The sequence below is a fragment of the Athene cunicularia genome (assembly GCF_003259725.1).
Source record: "Athene cunicularia isolate RWA chromosome 2 unlocalized genomic scaffold, athCun1 chr2_part1, whole genome shotgun sequence".
Classification (NCBI taxonomy): Eukaryota; Metazoa; Chordata; class Aves; order Strigiformes; family Strigidae; genus Athene; species Athene cunicularia.
Window position 1 is genome coordinate 99,462,765 of NW_020799095.1, and position 23,124 is coordinate 99,485,888.

At 36.2% G+C, this 23,124-nt stretch overlaps 1 protein-coding gene across 1 annotated transcript in view; it reads right to left on the reverse strand.

Moving 5' to 3' along the window:
- PTPRM (protein tyrosine phosphatase, receptor type M) overlaps positions 1 to 23,124 on the reverse strand; it is a 406,723-nt gene that overhangs the window by 303,065 nt on the left and 80,534 nt on the right. The window contains exon 7 of the mRNA XM_026841434.1: positions 3,734 to 3,908. Coding sequence (XP_026697235.1) covers positions 3,734 to 3,908 — 175 coding nt within the window. The remainder of the gene's footprint in view (positions 1 to 3,733; positions 3,909 to 23,124) is intronic.

The following is a 23,124-nucleotide window of genomic DNA, read 5'->3' on the forward strand; positions in this document are numbered from 1 at the left end:
CACAATGACAAGGCACTTGTCTTTTCAGCCTTTGCTATCAGAACAAACACTTGGGTAAATTGAAAACCTCCCCTTCAGGATTTATTTAAATAGAGCAATCAATACTTTATCTCACCATCCTCTAAAAGGCATATAAAATAACACAAACAAGTTTTTTTAAAAAAACTTTTTTTCCTTCTTGTTTAAGGCCACACTAATTGTTCACTGACAGGCTTTTTGCTCATTAACTAGACAATATTCATGTTTACAGTTCTTTAATAAGATAACATGGGATTAACTGACAGCTGATTAATTGCCTTTTTTCTTTTTTTCCCCCTCCATACAGATTAAACCTTATAACCATACCTGCTGCTCAGGTAAAAAAAAAAAATAGAAAAAGGGAACATTTGACTGTGTCTTCTATATCTCCCATCTTCAAGATTTCATTCCTATGGTTTTGTGATTTCAGCCCGATACTGGCGATCCTTCTGCTGATTTCAAAAGTTCTGGTACCTGGTCTCCAGAACTGCTCAACCTCACACCACAGCAGCATTACAATCCTTAAATAGGTTTACACAAGAAAGTAACTGCAATCTACTTAGAATAAGTTCCTGTTTAGTGAAACTATGCCTACAATGAAGTAGAATGAACACTGTATGGAGTTGTAACCCACTCTACTGTGCAAATATTCCTACAAAAGCAAAGATACTTTAAAAAAATCCAAACTCCAGTGAAGGATTTATTTATTTGCAACTTGAGTTACAAGTACAGTAACCAGAATGAAACAGAGCACAATAAATGTGAAGAACTGATTCTCTTTAATTTATAAACATTAGGTTTGACTCTCCTGTCATCCTAGCAGCATAATTTCAGGAAAATTCTTCTCAAGTCAGTTTAGTTACACCAGTGTAAATTAGAAGAGAATTAGATTCATTGTTTGCAACAAAGAGCAGGAAGTAATTACACCACTGTTTCTACACATACTATTATTAAGCCATCAGTAATTCCCAAGTATACTAAGCATTACATGCAATATGGGTAAATGTACATTTTTCATGATTTATTGATAGTGATGGATTAAAAAAAGATATAGCTGCACTGAAATCAATCCATTATCTTTGAATTCTGCTAACTAATATTGCAGAAAAGTTGCTGAAAATATTAGGAACTACAATTTCCTAATTATATGCCATCAATAAGAAAGCATATTTACTAATTAGCCCCTAATGCTGCTATTTCAGTAGTCATCTAAGGTTTTATAGCACAATGTTTAAAATAGGTCTTTTTAGGTCAGAAGAAATGAACTGCAGGTGGTCTCATAAAAGCTCCAATACAGGCAATAGGGATTACCATAATTACTTTGCCACTCTACAAGTAGTTAATGGGATTACACCCTAAGGCTATCCACTTGTTCTCAGTGCCCAGTGCAAATTCTGCAAAAGAATCTGGGTAAGCACAAATGCTTTAATGATACACTTCATAACTTCCTCTACTGCACTGCAAAAGGAACACTAATAAATTAAAACACCCTAAATCAATCTAACTTCTTTAGCTTCCTGTACCTTCTATCTCTGACGCAGTAAGTCTTCCATCTGTCTCCTTCAGGCAGTCTCCATTCTTCCCCATTTTCACTGATGTTAGGTCTGAAAGATGTTTCATCGTTCCTATTGGGGCTCACAGTCCACAGTTTCTTACTTTACTGATTTCCATACATTTCCACTTTTGGCCACCTCTTCTATTTCTTTTTCATGCTTGGACTGAAAAAATCTCATTTTTTCTACCATGCCTTACAACTATATTCTCTTCTCATCCACTCTGTTTCTTTCTTCATCGGTTTGTTCAAATAGCTCATCTAAGTTTTCCTATTACAATTTGTTTTGTCTTGTGAACACCGGCAATTGGCAACGTCCTTCTCCTTGTCTTGTCCTGCTTCTCTCCATTGTCTCTAAAACACATCTGCTAAAACCATGTTCTTGCTTTGAAAATGGTTTCTTCTTCATTATGGCTCTTTTGCATCTTCTATTGGTGACCTATTATTCCCCAGTCTAACTCACAGCCCAAGTTTCTTCCTCACCAATCAACCCCTGTTCATATCACAACCACTGTTCTCACCATATCACCTTTCCATTATTCCACTCTTCATTTTCCTCTTAAATATCCCCCTCAAATTTTATCTGATCAAAAAAACCTCATCATTCTCTACAGCCTAACTGCTAACATTCCCCTATCTCTTCTCAGTGTAAACTCTACTGTCCTCTCTCTATCTCACTTTTTTTTCCTCAAAAACTTCTGCTTTGCTTTTTTAATGTCTTGGCCCGATTCTTTATTTATGCTATTGTGCCTCCTGTCCTTCCCTTTACTGATAGCTTCTCATACACATGCTTTCTATCTTGACTTCAGAAAGATCCAAGGTACGTTTTCAGATTTACCGGTTATTCTACACCTTTCTTACTGTCCTACATATAAGTTGCCTTTAAGGATCACATCTTTAAAAAGTTCTGACAAATCCCATGTAGGTTTATAAATACACAAAATAATTAAAGAGTTAGGAGAAAGAAAAGAGCAAATCCCAGATCAACTAATAACAAAGCCCTTTATCCAGCCTGCCGTCTGCAACTAGAACTGTGCAAGCTCTTATACTGCAATAGGTACTAATTCTTTAATTAGATGACTAACTCATAAGAAATGTTAATTTGTATCTTAACCCAAAAGATAAAACCTAGCACAGAATTTGGAAAGCTGAGCGACAAGAAGGTACTACACAAAAATTAATTTCTTGCTGTTACTCTTAGCCTATAAGATTCTTTAATTCCATTTGAACCACTATAATGGTATCATCCATGATAATCCAAATGCTATCCCCAAAAGAAAAAAAAAGTCCTACCCAACAAATGATACTGTTTGCAAAATCAGAGGATGTATAATAGATCCAAGTGTGTCCTTCCTAATTCCCAGAGGAAAATCCCCACCTGTGGTGGATTTAGTTTTAGGGCTGTCATTCACTCCTTGCCAACTTGGATCAAATTGTTTTCAAAAAGAAAAGAGTCTTTAGCCCTTCATCCCACTTATTGCTTGTTAGGCACAGAATGGACCAAAAAAGGAAGACACATAACCCAGTAATGCGACTCCACAGCTTAGATGCAACAGAATCTGATTTTGTTTCTGGAAGAACAAAAATAAAATTGTGTTCCTCCAAAATACTAGTATAAAACTAAGAGGCAATCAAAATGCAATTTAAATATAATGAATGGTAAATAACTGTTTTAGCTCCCTTTTCTATAATAAGAACGGACAGATCGATGTGCATTCTATTTATATTTGTTTCCTGCTGTTTTTAAAAACACCCCTCATATGTTGGAATGTGTATTTTACATGTTCATTTTACTGTAAATCTTTCATATACCTTGCAGCAAAAATATTTTTAGAATGCAATTACCACAAAGGAGGTGAATAGGCAGTATTATGTTCATAACTTTAAAAAATCTTGTAAAGATATATAGTTATCAACAATGCATTTTGGGAAAATATTCAAAACAACAATCAACAAGTAACTAGTTAACTAGCACTGGCTTCTTCTGTCATCCCCTTGTTACAGCTAGATGGACTCTTAAGATTTACAGATTTAAACAGAATCTATTTGTTGAACCTCTTATCGGCTTTAACAGGCTATGGGTGACATTCTTACTGAATTAGCAATTGTAGGTTCTTATTCCATACACTGAGCATGCAAATACTGATTTTTATTGTGAAATACCTTTGACTATCAGTTCTGCATAGTTTGATACACCAACTCCTCCTTCTGTACGAATCATGCAGCGGTAGTTGCCAGCGTCCCGCTTCGTGGCATTTACCACACTAAAAAGAGCTACAAATCTGCGAAAGTTGAACACTTTAATGTCCTTCAAAGGTGCATCTCTTACATAAATACCCTAAACGGAGAAAAAAAAAAAAAAGAATATTGTTAGTCATATTAAAAAAACACACCGACAACCAATTTTATTTCTTTCAAGTTCCCCAAGAGGGGAGGCAAGATAAAAGCAAAGTCTGTATGTTACTTTTACAGATGTTTATGCTGTGTGAAACTTTACTGCCTTCCCATGTGAGTTAAACCATTCATCATCAGTGGGTGACCACTCATCTGGAACAGCTGCTTTCAACTCTTTATAGATTAACTAATAGAAAGATTTAAGAGCAATGTAACATTTACGTGCTTGGCTTGCTTTACACAAATATTTAAAGTTATTTCTTTTAAAGAAACATGAAACCCAGCATTCTTGGTCTCTGCATCTGCTACTTGGCACACGCATCTTGCACAGAAATGTCAGTGGCTAGTTCTCATATAGAAGCACCTAGACATGGGGTTATCTGCGACTCAGGTGGAAGAGATGAAGCTCAGATTTACCAGGCGAATGACCAACAAGGCTGAAGCTGTCTCCATCTCTCACTTCCTCAGCATGATACTGGGAATTGGGCAGTTTCTGCTTCATTTCAGTGTCTTCCCTCAATTCAACATTTTGCATGGACAGCAAAAGGAAATGACCTACGTAACAGCTGAGGAGCACAAGGCCCAGCATAAGTCCCATGCTACCAGCCTGCTCCCTCAGGTGATCCAATGCATGGCTGGAGGAGTGAAAAAGGGAGGTCAGAGGTGACATCTTGACATGTCCTCTGTCATAAAGATGAAGGCAGAGAGACATGGCTCTCAGATCCTCATCAGAACTCATGCTCCACCTGCCCATGAAATAGGATGTGTGCACTACGAACACTCAAAAACCCTCAGAAAATGTATAATCATTGAATTACTAGAGCTGACTGAAAAAAACCCGTCCAAAATCTAGTGACATTTACTCAAACAATCAAACAAGACACACTTTTCACGGAAACATATATATTTCAACAAACTGAAAGCTACAGCCATTATCAAAACATCAATAGAAACTTGAGAACCCCAACAAGCACCTCCCAAAAGACACTCTTTCCAGGAAGGGATATGAATAGTTTGATACTACGTAATGATACTGGATAGTTTTAGCAGGTTTTTCTGACTTCAGGAGCTTCAGGCAGGGCAAGGAACTACCGAGCACTACCGAGCTTCTATAAGCCATCATGATAGCAGGTGATGCCTGTTTTTCTGCCCCACAGTTTCTAGTGTGTCCAGCAGAATTTAAGACCTATATAGGAAATACTTATCTCATTTCATTATGGCCTTTGCTGGCCACAATATTGAAAGTACCCTAAATAGCAGTTACAACAAGAGAGTTTCATAACAGCCACATAAAATTAAACTCATCCATAAATCACAAAACAAAGACAAAGTTAATCATGCAGTTAATGCCAAAGAAGCAGCATAATTAACAGTAAATAGTGATTCTCATGCACAGTAAGGTAGAGTTATTTCTTCTTCAAAACTAAACGTGGGTGATGCACAGCTTATTTAAAAGAAAAAAATGCTTCTATGATGCCCAAAGAAGCACGTAGTATCATGCTTTAAAAATTACTCAGGCTTAAATTATTACTTGAGAGTTACTTCAGATAATTGTCAGCTCCTTAAAATTCCTAGAATTCTGAACTGCTGATAAACCAGATTCTCTGACATAGCGTAGCAGTTACTGAAAACAAAACCTGGAAAGAAATATTTCCAAATACTATTTCAAAACTACTATTTTTACTGATTTTTCCACTGTAATAGCCTTCAAGTAAGGATGGCTACAGATAGCAGGAAGCAAGCAGAGTGGGTTAATTATGATTTCTGACAATTAATATTTCTTAAAAGCAACATCATTTTTTATCTAAGACAAAAACTGATTAATTCTAATTATCAGAGCTGCTGACCAGTCACAAACCACATGGTTTTAATGTATGTTTCTGCAGCTTTCAGACACTTTAAGGACTGTGCAGAGCCAAGTCATGTGCTTATATTACATCCACCCACGCTAGTTTTTCCTGTTTTCTAGTCGCAACATCGGGAAGCTTTACACAGTCTATTTTATCCTGCCAAGAAATAGGGTAAGTTATTCTCTAGGGAACAAGATACCGCCACATACTGATTAATTCTAGTACCTAAACTAGATCAGCTCATTTAGAGTGTGAACAAGCCCCTCTGCACTCCAGCCTGCACAGCACACCTACCCTTCCACACAGAGCATCTGCATCCAGAATTTACCAGGACTCTCAAGCTATAACACCACCAAAGAACTGTGTAACCATTTTAAGAATTATTTCTTTCTGTTCCCACCCAACAAAGGCTACAGGATGCTGTTACAGGGAGAAAGAGGTGAAGGGAAAGGACTAGGCAATGCCAAGAGGCAGTATAATTTCTGCCTTAACCTGCAGCCTGTGAAGACCATGGAAAGGTGTGATGCATGCACACCTAGCCCACACTGGACTGTCTCCTATCCAACTGGCCGCCTCAGACCTCCAAGTGGCCAGCAGAAATTCTAAACAACACAGCCCGGGCTGTCATATAAACTGCCAGCAGCCCACAAAGGGAACTGCTCAAAAACCCGACCCCATAGGGCGTTATTTCCCATCACTTTTGTGCATATGTAGAGTGAAAATTTGAGCTGATCAATGCATTGCAGCATTTGTAATAAATTATGATTTCACTGGGGTCCCATAATCATCTTCACCTTCTGCTGATTCTCAAATACACTAATCTCACCTGATTTCATTCTTTAACTGCTGTTCTAAACCAGGAAATTTTAGTTTGATCAAATAATTGACTTATATGGCCATGCAACACATGCTATACATTTACACGTCAATAATTTTGACTGAAAAAGGGAGAAGCCAAAGCACATTTCAGAGGCACACATCATTTTGCTCAAACAAACAAGCTACATGAGCCTTAAATGTAGAGCTTGGTTCTACAGAAGATTTTTGTCCCCCACCAAAATCCAGGTGTGAAACAGGTTATTAATAGTGGCTTCAAAATTCATGAAGGAGCTCCAGAATAAAAAGCCTTTACTATTATTATTTACTATTTAAAATTTGCTATTAAAAAAATACTATAAATTTACCATTATTACACCTGTAAAACATATGTGAGATTATTAATAATTATTATCTTGACTGACTTCTCTTAAACATTACAAACTCACAGAGGCAACATGTAGAATATGTAATTATATGTTAGAACAAGAGTCCCACCGAAATCACTGACAGGTCATTTCCTACTAGAACTCAAAGAGGGGGGAAAAAAAACAAAACAAAACAGATTTTTTTCTTTAGTCTCTTTCAGAAAAACATTTTCAAGGAAAACATAGCGCCTGAAACAGACAAAGACTAAGAAAAATAATTGCTTTATTTTCCACAAGAAAAACTACATCTCAAGAGAGCAAGTCTTCCCTCTCTTCGGGGACGACAGCAAATGAGTAGGAGAGCTGCCTAATTGATTTAAGCCTGAGCATAAAGGAATGGTAATGGAGGTAATGAATTTAAAAATTAAAAAAAGTTCAATTCACAGACATTGGAAAAAACAGTAAAAAAGGCTGCACAGAGAAAAAAAAAAAAAAAGGCCACACCTACCTCTCCCAAACTCAATTCAGCAATGGACAAATGGCAAAAGACTGTATTTAGTCTGAAAAAAAACTATTTATAATTTGATATATGAATACAGAATGGCTTCTGTTTTAACTGTACCCATACAGCCATCTTTGCTCCCTTTGTGATTCACATTTTGGTTTTTTTGACTTACTGCACAGTGTCTTCAGCAAGCCACACCAGTAAGACAGTGATCACTTTTATGGGTTAGTTAACTATCCAAAATTTGGAAAAGAATGTCAATAATATTTTCTTTTCCATATTTAACAGGCCTCTCTAAGCACACTGTATGATAAATAAAAAGCTCTCTGCTGATTGTCAATAGCTATTCCATTTAGAACAGGTAGAAATAACTTACATCAAATGAATGTTCATTTATTGAGCATATTAGTACATTCCCCTACAATTCTTTTACAAATACTTAGTTAGTAGCATTCCCAAAAGAAGTTTTTAACACTCACTAATGCAACATTCTACAGTGCCACAAATAAAAAAGATCACTTATGATCTATTGCTTTACTAATTACAGTCATCAAAACCTTAATCTCAGTTTTTTTTAAGACAGATTCTGAAATTTACCTTGCAAACTCCCACTTTTTATGTGGAAACCTGAGTCTTCACAAATACATCAGATCTTATTGAAAATTAAACAAAAAAATGACAAGTCTGTAATTTACTAATCCCATTCCAGAAAAAGAGTATAAAATTCATGATTTACTATGCAACACTACAGTACTCTATATTAAAAACCCCTAAACAGGTTGCTGGAGCACATTTGTAATATCCTACTGTTTTCTGGGTGGCGTTTATTTGTTTGTTTTAAATACAATTCAAAGATAAATACTGTTCTTTTTACTGTTTTACTTTAGCCCTGGTTTGTCATGTGAAAGACTTAATTGCAGATTAAGCCTGATAGCTTTCCCTGATTCTTCAACTGGTAGAACTGTGTGAACAGGACACTTAATTTTTTTGGAAAGAGGAAACTGCCATAATCATTTAATGCTAGACCTGCTTGGACTACAAAGGCCACGTCCCCAGGGCAGAGCTATCACACCTTCTTACTGCAGAAGAATTCTGAGCTCAAAACAAAGATTGCAAGACACTGTGATCCGAAAATTAAAATAACAGATTCCACTGGCTGATGAGCAACTGTATGTTTTCAAATACTCAGAGAAAGCTTTTTAAAAAAATAAATACACATATTTAAAAATGCTGTTTAAGCCAACTAATGAAAATATGTAACTGGTAAGTCACTTGTAAGAATAAATTTCCCATTAAACAACAAATTATTTAATATATAGGGATATAAAAAATAATTTAACCTCAGGATATACACAGCTTGAAAATCCATATTCCTACTACTAGCATATTAAAATGCATACAGAGACAGCTTAAAGCACTTTAAAATGCACATTATTTTTCCATTTTAGGCAAGCTAGAGTGAAAAGAAATGGGCTGATGGTTATTTAAATTAGACTTACAGTCTCTTTTAGGCAATGAACTAACTCTAAGCCTTCTAAATGAACAGCAATTTAGCAGCAGCAAGATATATATTAAACCTTTCAGAAATACTTTTAACAAAAATGCAGCAGTAATTCAATGGGATTGAAGTTTTAGGATGTTACATTCAGCACTACCACTGCATTAATCACTCTCAAGGCATGTTTCAACAATTTTGCTAGAGGAGACTTAAAAGGAAATATCGGTCAGTCATCCTGTCCATACAGGTAGATTAAGCAGCTTTTCATACATTTAATCAAAGAAAGGGTTTGCATTATCCCACTTTCAAATATGCACATTTATAAAATTGTTATTAAAGTCATACCAGTGGGATCTCCAATAATATCTGCAGTGCCAGAAGTAATTTTGTTTAAAATATGTATGAACTCTAAATCAAATAGTAATTAATACCTCAACAAAATTGTTTCACGGAGTTCATATCGTTCCAATAATTAAGATAGTTGGCTCTACTTCTGAATTTCTAGAATTGCTTTCATAACCAAGACAACTGTTTGTCAGTCTAGATTACAACCACCACAGATCCTGTGATTATCCTGTATTTACTCCATCTGTGTAAGTTAACAAGTGTATTTCATTGAAGTAATGAGGCTGTGCTGGAAAAAGATTATTATTGTCCTATTTGGAATTATTCTGCTATGGGCCAGAATTGCACTCTGCATGTGTAACTAATGGGCTTTCAAGAAAAATGTTATTATTTTACCTTTCAAGAAAGGTTTTTCAGCTTTCAGTATTTTTATGTTTGATAACTGAGTCTTATCTTCAAATCACATAGAAGTCCATAGCTCTCTGTTTATTATGACTAAGCTTAAATGCTGGCTGGAGCTGCCAGGTAATATTGTAAGATATTACTGAAGTTACACATCAAATAGTCACATTATCAAATATTAAGCAATGACATCTACTTGAAGATCCAATTAAACATATAGAAATAAACAAAACATTATTGTATTTTCTGGAGTCATTAAACTCAGTGTAATTTACCCAAAGCAGTTACTCTGTACTTACATACTGAAATTGTTTTGTATCATTCTGACAGGAATAAATCTGTTATTACTGCATAGAGATTTTAAAATGAAAAGAAAAAAAAAAAAACCCAAACAACGAAAACCCTGCTCAATGTATTTTTTACTTTTATATTAAATTCCAGAGCGATTGAGAAGAGTTAATATTCTCTAACAATTTGTCAGTGCTCACAAAATACATAAAAATTCCAAATCTTCCTTCTATTCCTCTTTAATAGCACACAATAGAATACAAAATTACTTGTAGGGAACTACATCCTCAGAAACATCTGGAGAAAATTCAGCACTAGGAAATCTCTCTCTAATGGAGAGGTTTATACTTCGGATAGAAATTATGGCAATAATCCATGTATCTGCTAAGCATTTTGTTGAACTCACAACCCTATTTATAAAGTAATTTAATCTGATACTGTATCTTAATTCTTTGAAATATGCAAAGCTAAGTACTTCTCATTATCCTTTTATTTGTATTAAAAATTCCAAAAGTTAGGATGAACACCTTGCTAAAAAATGAAGAGAACATACATAGGATTTTAAATACTCTGGCTTGGCATTCTGTAGATGCCAGGGTTATGGGAAGGAGCAGAGCGATGAGGAGAAAATGAGAAAGTAAAGACGATTAGCATAATTTTCATCCTTACATACAATGCAAAGTATACTGATGCAGGCATTTGTCTGCCTTTTCTGTCCAAGTACATAACAGGACAGTTGAAAACCAGTGCACTCATGTCCTATATTCTCTTCACCACAAAAGTATTATCTTGTTGGGAAGAAAAGCAGCCTGGGATGAAGAAAGTTAAATATGCAAGTTCTGGGGACAACCTGAAGTCTATTTCAAAGTTTTAAACAACCAGAATAGCAGGCAAAACCAAAGCAATACTCAGTCCTACAAAGCAGGTAAGGAAGAAATAGCTAAGAAAGAAGCACAAATGTATGTGATGACAAGAAACTACGCCCTGTTAAGGACCAGACAGTGGCCTCCTGAAAAGATTCTTCAATTGGAGGAATGAATGGTGAGGAGATGCATGCCTGTCATTGAAGAAAGCTGTAGTAAATCCCTCAACAGTGACAGTGCAATTTGTGAATAAAGATGATAGCAGTAATAATAAGTAACAAGTAAAGTACACATTGGTTCCTGTAACAGGGAAGCTAATGTAGAGGGGTTCGGCTGGAGGTGTTTTGGTCTTAATCACTGAGTCAGCCACGTAAGTTTAACAGCTCCCACCCCCAACACACACCTCCCCCAAACCTCTGTTTCCTTCCTATCATCTGCACTTTGGGTTTAATTTAACTTAATCTTTACTTTGGTTCTCCTTGCCTCAAAACAGCTTCTACAGCTCTCAGTCTTAAAAAAAGAAGTCTCCAATTTGAACATGACACCTCCCAGCAGCAAGTTTGTACATTTTAACTACAGTATTCATTGTAAAAAGGTCCCTGTTTATTTCCCCCAAAGGTCCAAGAGCATATCACAGAAAGTGTATGTAGTTTACTTCATCAATTGCCTAACTCATGCATGTCCCTAAGTGGTTCTACTGCTGGTGAACTATGCTTCTTACCAGGGCAGTCTTCAGGGTCCAGAAACAGGCATACCTAATATGCTCTTGAAAAGCAAGATGAATTTAAACAGCCCCCTGTGGCTCAGGTCAACTGTTCCATTATCTCAGGTTTGCTAATCCTCATGTATTTAACACTCCAGAATAACTGGAAGATTAACACATCACACTAAATTTCTTGAAAAGAGAACACTACTTGGGTCGCTTCATCTTCAAATTCAGACAAGGGTATCAAGAAGGTTAGACTGATAAAGGTAATTAATCCCAGAACAACTTTTGCCATGGGTCATTTCATCAAATGAGAATATATATGGGGATGGATAGAGATGGAGGAGAGGGATGATGGATAGGGATGGAGGAGAAGGATAGATTTATATGCACTCCCTCTAACTTGCATATGTCCATAAATGTCTGCAGGTAAGAAAATTTTCTTCATATCAATGTATGTAGTCAATGCATTAATATCTGATAGTTTCTGAATACTTGATACAGCCTAAAACAGGGGAAATAGGAAGCAGAAGAAACAACTACCTGTTACCAGAAGCTTTTTGTCCAAAGTCCAAGTTTCATATCGTCCGTGTTAAATATATATACTAATGGCTCTCCTTATATATGGTGCAACTGGGCATCTTCAGCAAATGAAGAGGATCAAAATCTACTAATTTTCAGGTTACTTGCAAACAAACTTTGCCAAGCTGTCTCCAGCTGTCTTAAGATTTTGCACTGTCGTCCATAACCAAGGTCCTGGTAGATTTCATAGTTTTCAGTGTACTTGTAAAAGCAGAAGTTCTAAAGGTCATGTATTCTTCAGATTTACTTTTCCCCCAAAATCTCTTTTGGTCACAGGAGATTACAACAGAGACAGAGGATGAAGAGTTATATTTTTGTGATAAAAAGGCTTTATCAAGATAAAAATTTTAATACCTATATTAAAAGTTTTCAGACTCTATATTCCCTTCATAAGCAGGAACAGTTGGTATACTAGTTAAAAACAAAATGCATATTTCAGTGTCACAAGCAGAGCAGCATCCACCTCTGCCAGATAGGTGCTAAAGGAAGGCCTCTGGAGAACACCACACATTATCACTCCTCGCAACCTGATGGAAGACCAACACCACTACAGGGATAAGCATCTCTCTCCCCTTTATCTACAGTACTTTTTTTTTCCTACTGTATCCAGGGTTGTTTAAGTTTTCTTGAATTAAAAGCATCGAATTTTCTCACATCCAGTGAAATTTTTGCTTTCTTTTTTGATATCATTACAAATGTGGTCTGTGGTGCTCATTGATCTGAAGAGTTTATGATCTAAAGGTTTTGACTAAAGTCATAATGTTGAACTTCACAGGTGTTTCTGCCAGGTATTTTCACCAGAAATCAACTATTTTGGATAACATTTTAAGCTTCCATATCACTTAGGAATGGTGGAGCTGGTTCATGAGGATAAGAGTGAAGTTTATTCTTCCATTTACACTTATCTGCATTTTTTTAGTATTAATAACAAAACTTGCTGACAATTCTTTGTGGTTACTGATATTTGGCTCTTGTGCCAGGCAGGGCAGTTCAGGTGGATTGGGAAGCTCACCCCATAGAGCAGCTTTGCTGGCCAGGCTTCTGCAATGTTTCTGAGCAGAAAAATACAAGGCTCATTTTTGTCTTCACTATTACTGTGGCACCATCTCATACAAGTAGTAAGTAGTGTAAGGCTAGAACACAGATTTGGAGTAGCTATCGCACCATCAAGCATTTTAGTTTTTTTCAGCTGTGCATGTCATTCGTTATAGTATCTCTGTAAACCCCAGTTGTGCTTCCCTTGCAAGAACTGTTGTTGGTTCCCTGCTGCAAGTTGGCAATCCATTTCCAATACTTCTGAGAGTATATCAGTTCCCTGATTTTGAGAGTTAGTCCTTAAACAGTCTCAGCACTTGGAGAGGCATGCCAATGGTAAGAGTACACAGCACCTGATGTGCCACTCAGCCTCACTGATGCTAATCTATAAAGGAAAAGATGGTGTCCGAGGAGAAAAATCACCTTTACTATACATTCCTACCACACTCCAAACACATTTTGTAAATTCAGCTGCACATAGTTTATTAATAAAAACACTGGGCTGAATCGTTTCTGATGGTCAGCTCCAAAACATCACTGAAGTCAAAACACGTCACAGATACATTGATTTCAAGATGTCTTTTTGTTTCTTGCTTATGTTCACTGGGATTTATCATTAACAGTCCACAATTAAATAATTTCTCCTATCACTAATAACTGAAGATTGTCTAAGAGAAGTTTTAGCATCAGAGAAAGATTAATCAAATCTATTTAGACCTAATAAAACCAGTAAGCCAAGTTAAAAAAAAATGACTGGTGTTATCCCTGATGGGAGATGGCAATCCAACAGACAGGAGAGAGAAAAGTATTGCTCTAAGCATGATGAAGCCTTCAGCCCTATTGTCCAGAGGAAGGAGATGTAACTGCCCACAACAAAGCTTCTCACCTAAGCAGTGCATTCACCTTCCACAAAGGATGAGCATCTAACCTAGCAACTCTTTTGTAAGAGGAACTGGTTTGGAAGTTTAGGTGTACATATTCAAAAATGTATTTGACTTTCCATACAATCTAAATATATACTGTCTTAAGGTATAAAGTTGTAGTATATCCATTTGCTCACAGCTAAAGTGGAACAATTAAAATAAATGTAGATACTTTGTTCCAAAAATTTGGTGTGGGATCTCTAATATGTGATACTTAGAAAGCTGAAATTTGTTACATTTCTCTCTTATGCTCTCTTTAGAGAAAGAGAATATGTAAATCAAAAATCTGTATAGAGAAAGAGAATATGTAAATCAACCATTTTATTGAAGGTCTTAAAATGCAGAAAATTAGAAAAATTCAAGTTTGCCTCCTAAAAAATTATTGTGACAGAGTTTGTGCAAATTACACCTCAAGCAGAATTAAAATAAATGCAAACCCAACTAGCTAACACAATATTGTACACAGATGTTTATAAAATACTGCTGTAAAAATTATGTAAGTGACAAGGATATATAGATAACAATGCATTGTTCCACAGATGCTTCAAAGTACCTTTTCTTTACATTTATAAATCATATGAAAAGAAGCTTCTTTTTGCCACTTCCTATACTACTGGCATTTTATACACAGTACTAGATTGCAGCCTCTGCATTAACAGATGATTTTGTATTTCCAACACTCTCCTAACAATATGCTACTCCTTCCGCATAAATTGCTGGAATTTGAGTGTGATCAGAGGTTTAATAGGTCAGTGTTCATTGACAGCCAAAACCCCACCCCAACTGCTTTGCTGTGTTTCCTCTGTGTGCTCTTATTGCTGAGAATTTCCTTTCTCTTCCTTTATGATCAACAGAAGTAAGAAATAAGAAGTGTAAACTGACAGAAATAGAAATTAATAGAAAAGAGAAATCAAAAGGTGAAAACAGGAAAAAAGAAGAATCTAATCAATTACAGAAATAGTGTGTGTGTATGTAAGCACACATCTCACCTCATCCAAGAAACTCCATTTCAGTTATTTCCCTACCGTCAAGAAACAGTGATTTTTAAGTATTGTCAAAGAATCACAAAATAACTGTGGTTGGGAGGGATTTCTAGTGACCATGTAGCCCTAGTCCTCTGCTCAAAGCAGAGCCAGCAGCAAGCGTCTCATGACTTCATCCAGCGGCATTTTTGGTATCTCAAAGGATTGAGACTCCCTAGCCTCTCCAAGCAACTTGTTCCAGTGTTTGTACACAATAAATCATATTTTTTTTCTTATATTTACGTGGAATTTTCTGTATTTCAGCTTGTGCCCATTGCGTCTTATCCTGGCACAAGATACCACTGAGAACAGACTGGCTCTATCATCTCTACTACTTTCAAGATCTCCCCTTATCCCTCCCTTCTCCAGAATAAACAGTCCCAGCTGTGTCCTTGTCTGTCAGAACCTCTGGTCCCTTAACCCTCCTCCTGCGTGTCCGTATCTTTCTTGTACTGGGAAGCCCAGAACTGGACACAGCACTCCAGATGTGCCTCCCCAGTGCTAAGCAGAGGGGAAGTATTACCTCCCTCAACATGATGACAACATTCCTCTTAATGCAGCCCACTAGGCTGTTAGTCTTCATTGCTGCAAGGGCACATGGCTGACTCACGGTCAACTTGTCCACCATGATCACACAGTTCTCCGCAAAGCTACTTTCAAGCCTATCAGGCCCCCATGTGTAGTGTTGCACGAGATTCCTCCTTCCCTGGGGCAGGACTGCACACTTCCCTTTAATAAACCTCATGATGTTCCTCTCTGCCCATTTGTCCTGCCTGCCAAGGTCCCTCTGAATGGCAGCCCAACCCTCTGGAGCATCAGCCACTCCTCCCAACTTCATAATGCCTGTGAACTTGCAGAGTGTGCACTCTATCATCATCCAAATCAGTAATAAAAAGGCTAAACAGCACTTGTCCCAGTATTGATTCCTAGGGTGCACTACCAGTGACTTGTCTCTATAATGCATTATTACTCATTATAAAGTGCAATCAGTATATATATATATATATATATGCGCTACACATACTTGCTAACGTGCACCACGTTTTTCTGTTAGCCAAATATAAACACAGTTTAGGTTTGGTTTTGTTCTTTCTTTCTTTTTTAGACTAAGGTAAGGAAATCGCTAAGAATGGTCAGGCCATCTGTACACGTGTTACTTTTTCATGTCTCCTCAAAGTTTAAAGCTTCCCAAAAAAATCCAGGCAAATTTGAAGCAGTATTTCAATTCTTACCATGTCTGTAAAAATAAACAGCACAGTTCTGTAAGGTTACCCAAAGTGTGAGCTCAGGTATATTATAGGCATCAGACAATTAATATTTAAGGCAGATAATGAAGGAAAAGTTTTCATCAAAGATCACAGCTCCTTATAAATTGTATAACACAAATATGACACCCATCACAAGCTTCCTATATTCTGCTGTTCACAGTACATTTTCTGTCACAGTAAGATTATTATGCAGTTAATGAAAAGCAACTAAAACTGATTAATGAAAATTAATGGAAAATACACAATATTGACTGCAAGAAAGGCACTGAATATATACTGGAGTGGAGGGGAAGACACAAAGAAATTAACATACCAAAACCTGGAAATAATATTAAATGGTTACCAAAATTTTTAAAAAGTTTAACTTTCATATATTCAGTAATAGTGCCCCTTCCTACAGGGCACTAATATCCTTGTAACAGTAAAGTCATCTGAGGTTATCTACAAATAAACACATCAGGATGCACATGCATCAGGATGCATGCAGTCTTGGCAAAATCTTTAGCTGACTAGTGTCATTAAAGTTCTTCTCAAGTCAGTGGACTCAAGACATTTTGCTATATACAAGTCTTGGAAGCCTGAACTATTTATGAGCAGGAAGAAGAATGATCTCCTGCACTCCTGTAGTACACAAAAGCACCTACTGATCAAACCCTAACAATCTTTTTTTTTTTTCCTAATATTCAGAAGAACATCATCTTTAGGCCTATCTCACTGTACAGTTTACATTAACAGCTTTGCTTGTTTGTTACTATGTTGTTACACATGTATATGATTTAACTTTAACAGGTAAAATACTGCTTCATTATTTTAGTACTCAAAAATGGGTGAAACATTTTTTCCTCAAGTGCTTCCAGACTTAGCAATGAAAATGATAATTACGTGAAAGCCTCAGAGAGTTTACAGCATACCAAAAAATTCTTACGAAACTCTAGGACTTCGGTTCACCTTCTCGTATATTTTATGTGATTTACGTAAACAAGCACATGCACACACGCACACTATTTTGTATATCCTATAAATATATTTTATTTTCATAATTTTCCAGGAGTCATTGCACTGGTTCTACATTCTCACAAAGATGTTTTTGCTAACTCTCATTTGTGTGTGTGTGTGTGTATTCCAAAGGAAAACAATTTGCTTTCCAGAACTGCCTCTGACATAGGATTATATCTCTTCCTTTGAATAAATAATAAATAATGCATACAGGGTTTGCAGTTGTGTAGAGAAAGAAAATCTTTCATACTCTTCATACCTTCAGGAAAAGATTACTGAAGATACAAAAAAGAAGATACACTGAATAAGGCATAAAACAGCTTTCAGGAAAGACAGGAAGAAAAGCCAAATCCCTTATTAACAGGTAATAAACTGTTTACATAGGGTAGAGAAGGCTGGCCATTGTGATCCTGTTCTGTGATACTTGGCTGCTACAGAGGTAGCATGGGTTCTTCATGCATAAACCATGGGTATGAAAGATTTCACCCTCTCCCCTTCTATCAGACAATACCCATTAGTCTTTTGCAATTGGCAAGTCTGACAACGAGGTTTACTACAGCTGTCAGACATATCCTGAGATCCTATTGTTACTTGCTTCCCTTCAACAAATTTTTACTCTTAGTAATACTCTGTATTACTGCAATAAAAGTTATGTGTCCAATAATTACATTTTAAAATCATTATTTGAATTTCAACCACGTTTTAGAATGAGGCTAGGAAAAATACATCACTTTAGTGAAGTGTTGACCTTTCTCATCAACTGTAGCTTTCCAGTGTTTGAGGAACTTCTCTCAAGAAAGGCTACCCACACTGAGTCAAGGTACAAGTCTCTGAAAAATGCAACTGCCACATCTTTAGTTATGCTACAACAAATCTTTAGAAATTAATATCAAAAGATTGGATTTGATATCGAAATGGAATCTCATGATACCTGGGTATCACTGGAACAGTACCTTCCCTGAAGTCACACTCTAGATCATTCTAAGAACAAGTAACACAGAGGGAACTGAATGAACCAGCTGCAAATGAGAAGCAGCAGCAGATGTGGGTGGGAAGATAGATACAGGTAGGCCTGAGAAGTTAAGGAACAAACAAGCCATTTGCAGAATCTGTGTGATTCCATGACTTAACAGACATGCCTCTGTCACTGAGACTTTATGGCATGTCACTTAAACTTTTCCCAGGACTCTTCTAACTGCATACTCATATTCTAGATGCCTAATTTTTGTCTTGGAGGTCAACTCCTCCAAAGTACTGGACACTCGCTATTGCAACTACCATCAGTGAACACTGAGCTCAGTGCCTTACATGCAGAGAAATCAGGTCCAGATGTCTCAGAGACTCTTTCCAAAAGGAAGGCATATATTTTTCTTTTGTTTCTCAGTGCCTATGTTCCTCAACTATAAAATGAAGATCATATCAATCCATCCCACAGAAACAATTTGATATTGTGAAGCATTAAGATTAGTAGAAAATATTCCATTAGAAAATGAATAAACCTGTTTTCAGAATTGATTTAGTAACAAAAGTGACACCCTACATCCTTCCCTGTGTTGAGGAACCCACATATTAAGGAGCTATTCTTCAACTGAATACATCCTGTGTACTGAACAAGAGGAATTCTGAAGAGAAAAAAAAGATGTTAGTATGTAGCTTAAAAAGGTAGACTCAAGAGGTTCAAACTTTTAAGGCTGCAGAGGTACAACTTTTCCCAAGTACTGCCTTGGAAACATTTATTTTAATAGTTAATATTTAATATTAATATTTTAATATTTAAGCAGTTTTCACGATAATAATTTAATTTTACTTACTATTGAATATGTAAATATTCAATATATGACAGTTCAAACTTCACACACTTGAAGACAATCTACTTATGTATGTATCTTGGGCTTGCAGTAGAAGAAATTTACCTGGTTTTAAGTAAACCATTATTTTTCTAAAATTCAATCTCATTCGTAAGCTACAATTTAGATTCCTGGCTCAAAGAGGTTTGTGGAAAGCAAAATTTTTGCTTTTTCAATATTCTAGGTTGCACTAAAAGAAGGTTACTCCTGAAAAAGAATTCTACCTTCTTTCTCCTATAATACAGATTGGTGTTTCTTGTGCCAATTTACTAAATACTAATACGAGCAAAAGTTTTCCAGAAGACATTGTCTTCACCACTTACACTTGACCATTTATCTTCTTTGTTCCACATGTTAATTTCTTTCCAAATTCTAACTTTAGGTCCCACCCACAATTTTAAATTTTTTTTTTTCTAAAGTGTATTTCCATTCCTTGGTATTACCAGCTCCTTTAGTGTCCAGCACTTTGTCTTATTTTTGGTGTCAACTTCTGCAGCTTGTAGTTTCAAAGAGGAATTTATTTTAAAAAATATTACAGCAATTACTACAGCCCTTACCGTAGGAGCACACAAAAGAGTACAGCAATGGCATTTCTGCTCAATCATTCAATGGAATAGAAAGAGTCATCCCATACTGAGAATAACCTCTGTTATCCACAGATGTGATAAAGAAAATTAACAGATGTATCCCATCTGCTTACATTATAAACATTCATTCATTAAGTGTCATCAGATTTATTTTTAAGGTATGTTTATGTTTAGAACATAAGCTAATGGGGACATGAATTCATAAACATACAACCTAGCAACGACCTTATTAATTGGACACTAGTTACAACAACAAAAACAAACTTGTATGATGCTGTGTTGTGTTCCTGAGTCCTTTCATTTGACTTTTAACTTGAAATGATGTCACTGAAAACACCCACAATTTGTTGTCAAATTATCTGACAAGCTTGCAATCACAGCTCATGCACTATAGGGTGCATGGCTGCATAGCAGGAAAAATGTTTTTCTTGCAAATCACTTCACAACGGAATAGGTAAATAGCTTTCTGTCTTCCCTTTCCTGAAGGAGTAAATACTGATCACAGAATCATGAAACAAATTTCATGGCTCAGTGGTCTAATTTGGGCATCTTAGCTATGAATTGTGGTTACCCCATCACCCTTTCAACTGCAAAAACTTTCATAATACTCTGTAAATTAATAGACTCCACATTCCATAGGTAATAAGAGTGGAATAGGCTTGAAAAGATTAAAAAAAAGAGGGAAATAAAATATGATCTATGGATTTCACTTAAACCTGCTTCAAGGCCTGGGCATTATTAAACTAAGAACATCTATGCTGTTGCCAACAACTCCTCTGCAAAGACAAGGAGACTAAAACAACAGCCAAGTTACAGTCATTAATTTGTTTTAAGGAACACATATTCCTCACAGTCTAACAGACTGTAAAAAGTAAATTATTTGTTCACCAGAAAAATGTGTACTATTCAACTTGAAGTCTTCTGCTGCATACAAGCTGAGACGTAGCACATAAAAGATACAGAAGGAGTAAAATACTGCCACTACTGGAAAGAGGCAAAAATGTCACTGAATTCAGTGGGTTTGATTTCACCCTGGCAATTTACTGTACTTCATATTAACAATGTGAATCTGAAAAAAATGACAGGTACCGGGAAATCATTTGGGAGCAAATTATCTCAAAACGTTTTGGAATTGTAAAATCCAAACAGATTAGGCCTCCTGATATCACTTACTATGGTTTGCCCTTAAGGCTTTATAAATGTAAGGAAACAAACCATGAAAAGGATAGTAGAAAGGGCTTAATATTACTGGCGGACAAACTAGGCATATTGGAGAGACTGCACAATCCATTTGTAGTACCACTAAAACCTGAATTCCTATTACGTGAGTGCTAGCATAAATGTCTGCAGAGAATGGTGCTCTCTGGTTCTAGTGTACCTAGTAACGTTTTTTATTAAGATGTTTGTTGTTGAATATTGTTTCTACTGTTACTGGGAACGAAAGGATCTTTAATGGCCATTTAACCAGTCCTATGACACAGAATATATCATGTTTTCTGACAGCTATTACAGATAGCTACATTGTACTCATGGTCCTGTAGCAATGTCATGAGATGTTATAAGCAGGCGTATAAAAAAAATTCCTCAATATCACACCATGAAACCAGATGGTCTCAGTTGATTGATGGCGAACTGCAAGGTCTGGGGATCTGTTACCCGATAGTGACCTAGCACACTAAAATACAGCTAATCCCGTTGGGAACTGTATCTCTTAGCCTTGATTTGCAGCATCCCACACATGGAGCTGTCTGATCAGTCTTACTGTAAGTTGCAGCAAACATCTGTGGAAACTGGCAAACAAGTACAAAAATAAATCCAAGCTATCCAGAAGATCCTGTCAACTTTTAAAATGTTCTTACACTTGCACAACCTTGGACTGATTACCAGAGGGACCTGTAGTTGTATGGGCAGGATAAATAAACAGTAGCCCTGTTGGAAGATAAAATTCCCCAAAAAGTCAATCTGTCACTACTGTCGTATCCTTCAATAGAGAAAAAAAATATTTAAATCATGTATAAACAAGGAAACACTTAACTAAACTCAGAAAAGATATTCTGGAATTGCTACTGCTGTTAAAAAGAATGATTTTTATATGACATAAAATCTAGAAGGATATTTTATTTCTAAAATAAAGAAATTACATTCCAGCCTTGAAAAGTATTTGCATGTCCTAAATTTCAAGCAAAAAAAATAAAGCTGAAATTATACTGTCCTGAAATCTGTGGAAAAAGTGAATGGAATCAGATTTTCCCTATATTGAATTCTACCTTCAATTTTACAAAAGAGGATTATGCAAAAGTTTAAAGGTTCTAGAAAGGTTATCATTGATGAAATAGCAACCTACTATTTTCCCATACGTGTTAAACTCTTTTCATGACTGGAAAAATCATTCTTTCAAAAAATCTCAGTGGCTTTGGAAAGACAGAAGTCTAATTCTACCAATTCAACACTGTAATACTGGCTTTAAAGGGCTGGCGTTTTGGAGAAGTATCAGCCTTGTATCAGCACAGAGGTTGAAAATACCCATGCAAACCCAAATAAAAACAAAGGCGATTTCCACTGCCTTCTATTTTTTGATCAGGCTCTTTCTGGATAGACATTAGGGTTCATCATTCATATACAGATAAATATGAGTCTTTGCTTTTCAAGTGGTTTTACTCATTTGTTTGTGTGCTATTTTTCTTATAACTATGCAGCTGTTTAAGCTGTCACACTTAAATGAATCATTTCCAAAATGCTTGATGAAATTTTGCACCAAGTGCAATGTGAAAGGAAAACTGTAGTAAAAGCCAGAAATTGTTTAAACAACAAAAATAGGTAATTTAATCTCTAAATCCCACCTATTACTATTGTTTCAATTTCTTATATCCCTCATTCTCTACATACTGCAGTTTCATCTGACTGATCTCTTCAGGCATTGTTTTAATCATCTTTATTTCCTTCTCATGGTCAATGTCCCAGTTCTAGCATGCTGTTTTTCCCATATGGAATGCATAGGGATCTTGAAGTTGGTATATCCCTAATGCTAAATCCAAATACAGGCTATTGTTTGCTGCAGAGAACAGACAACTCTTGAATGATGGCAGCAAGACAACAGTTAAACTTGCACCCCTATTGCTAAAAGAGATCAAGATGCATGGTTTTGATACAAGGTGACACATATAGGTAAGGGGATACTGCCTTTACTGAAAGAAAATAAGTTGGAGACAGCCTTTAAAATCAAGATCTGACACCTATCTAGCAGCAACATTACCGAAAA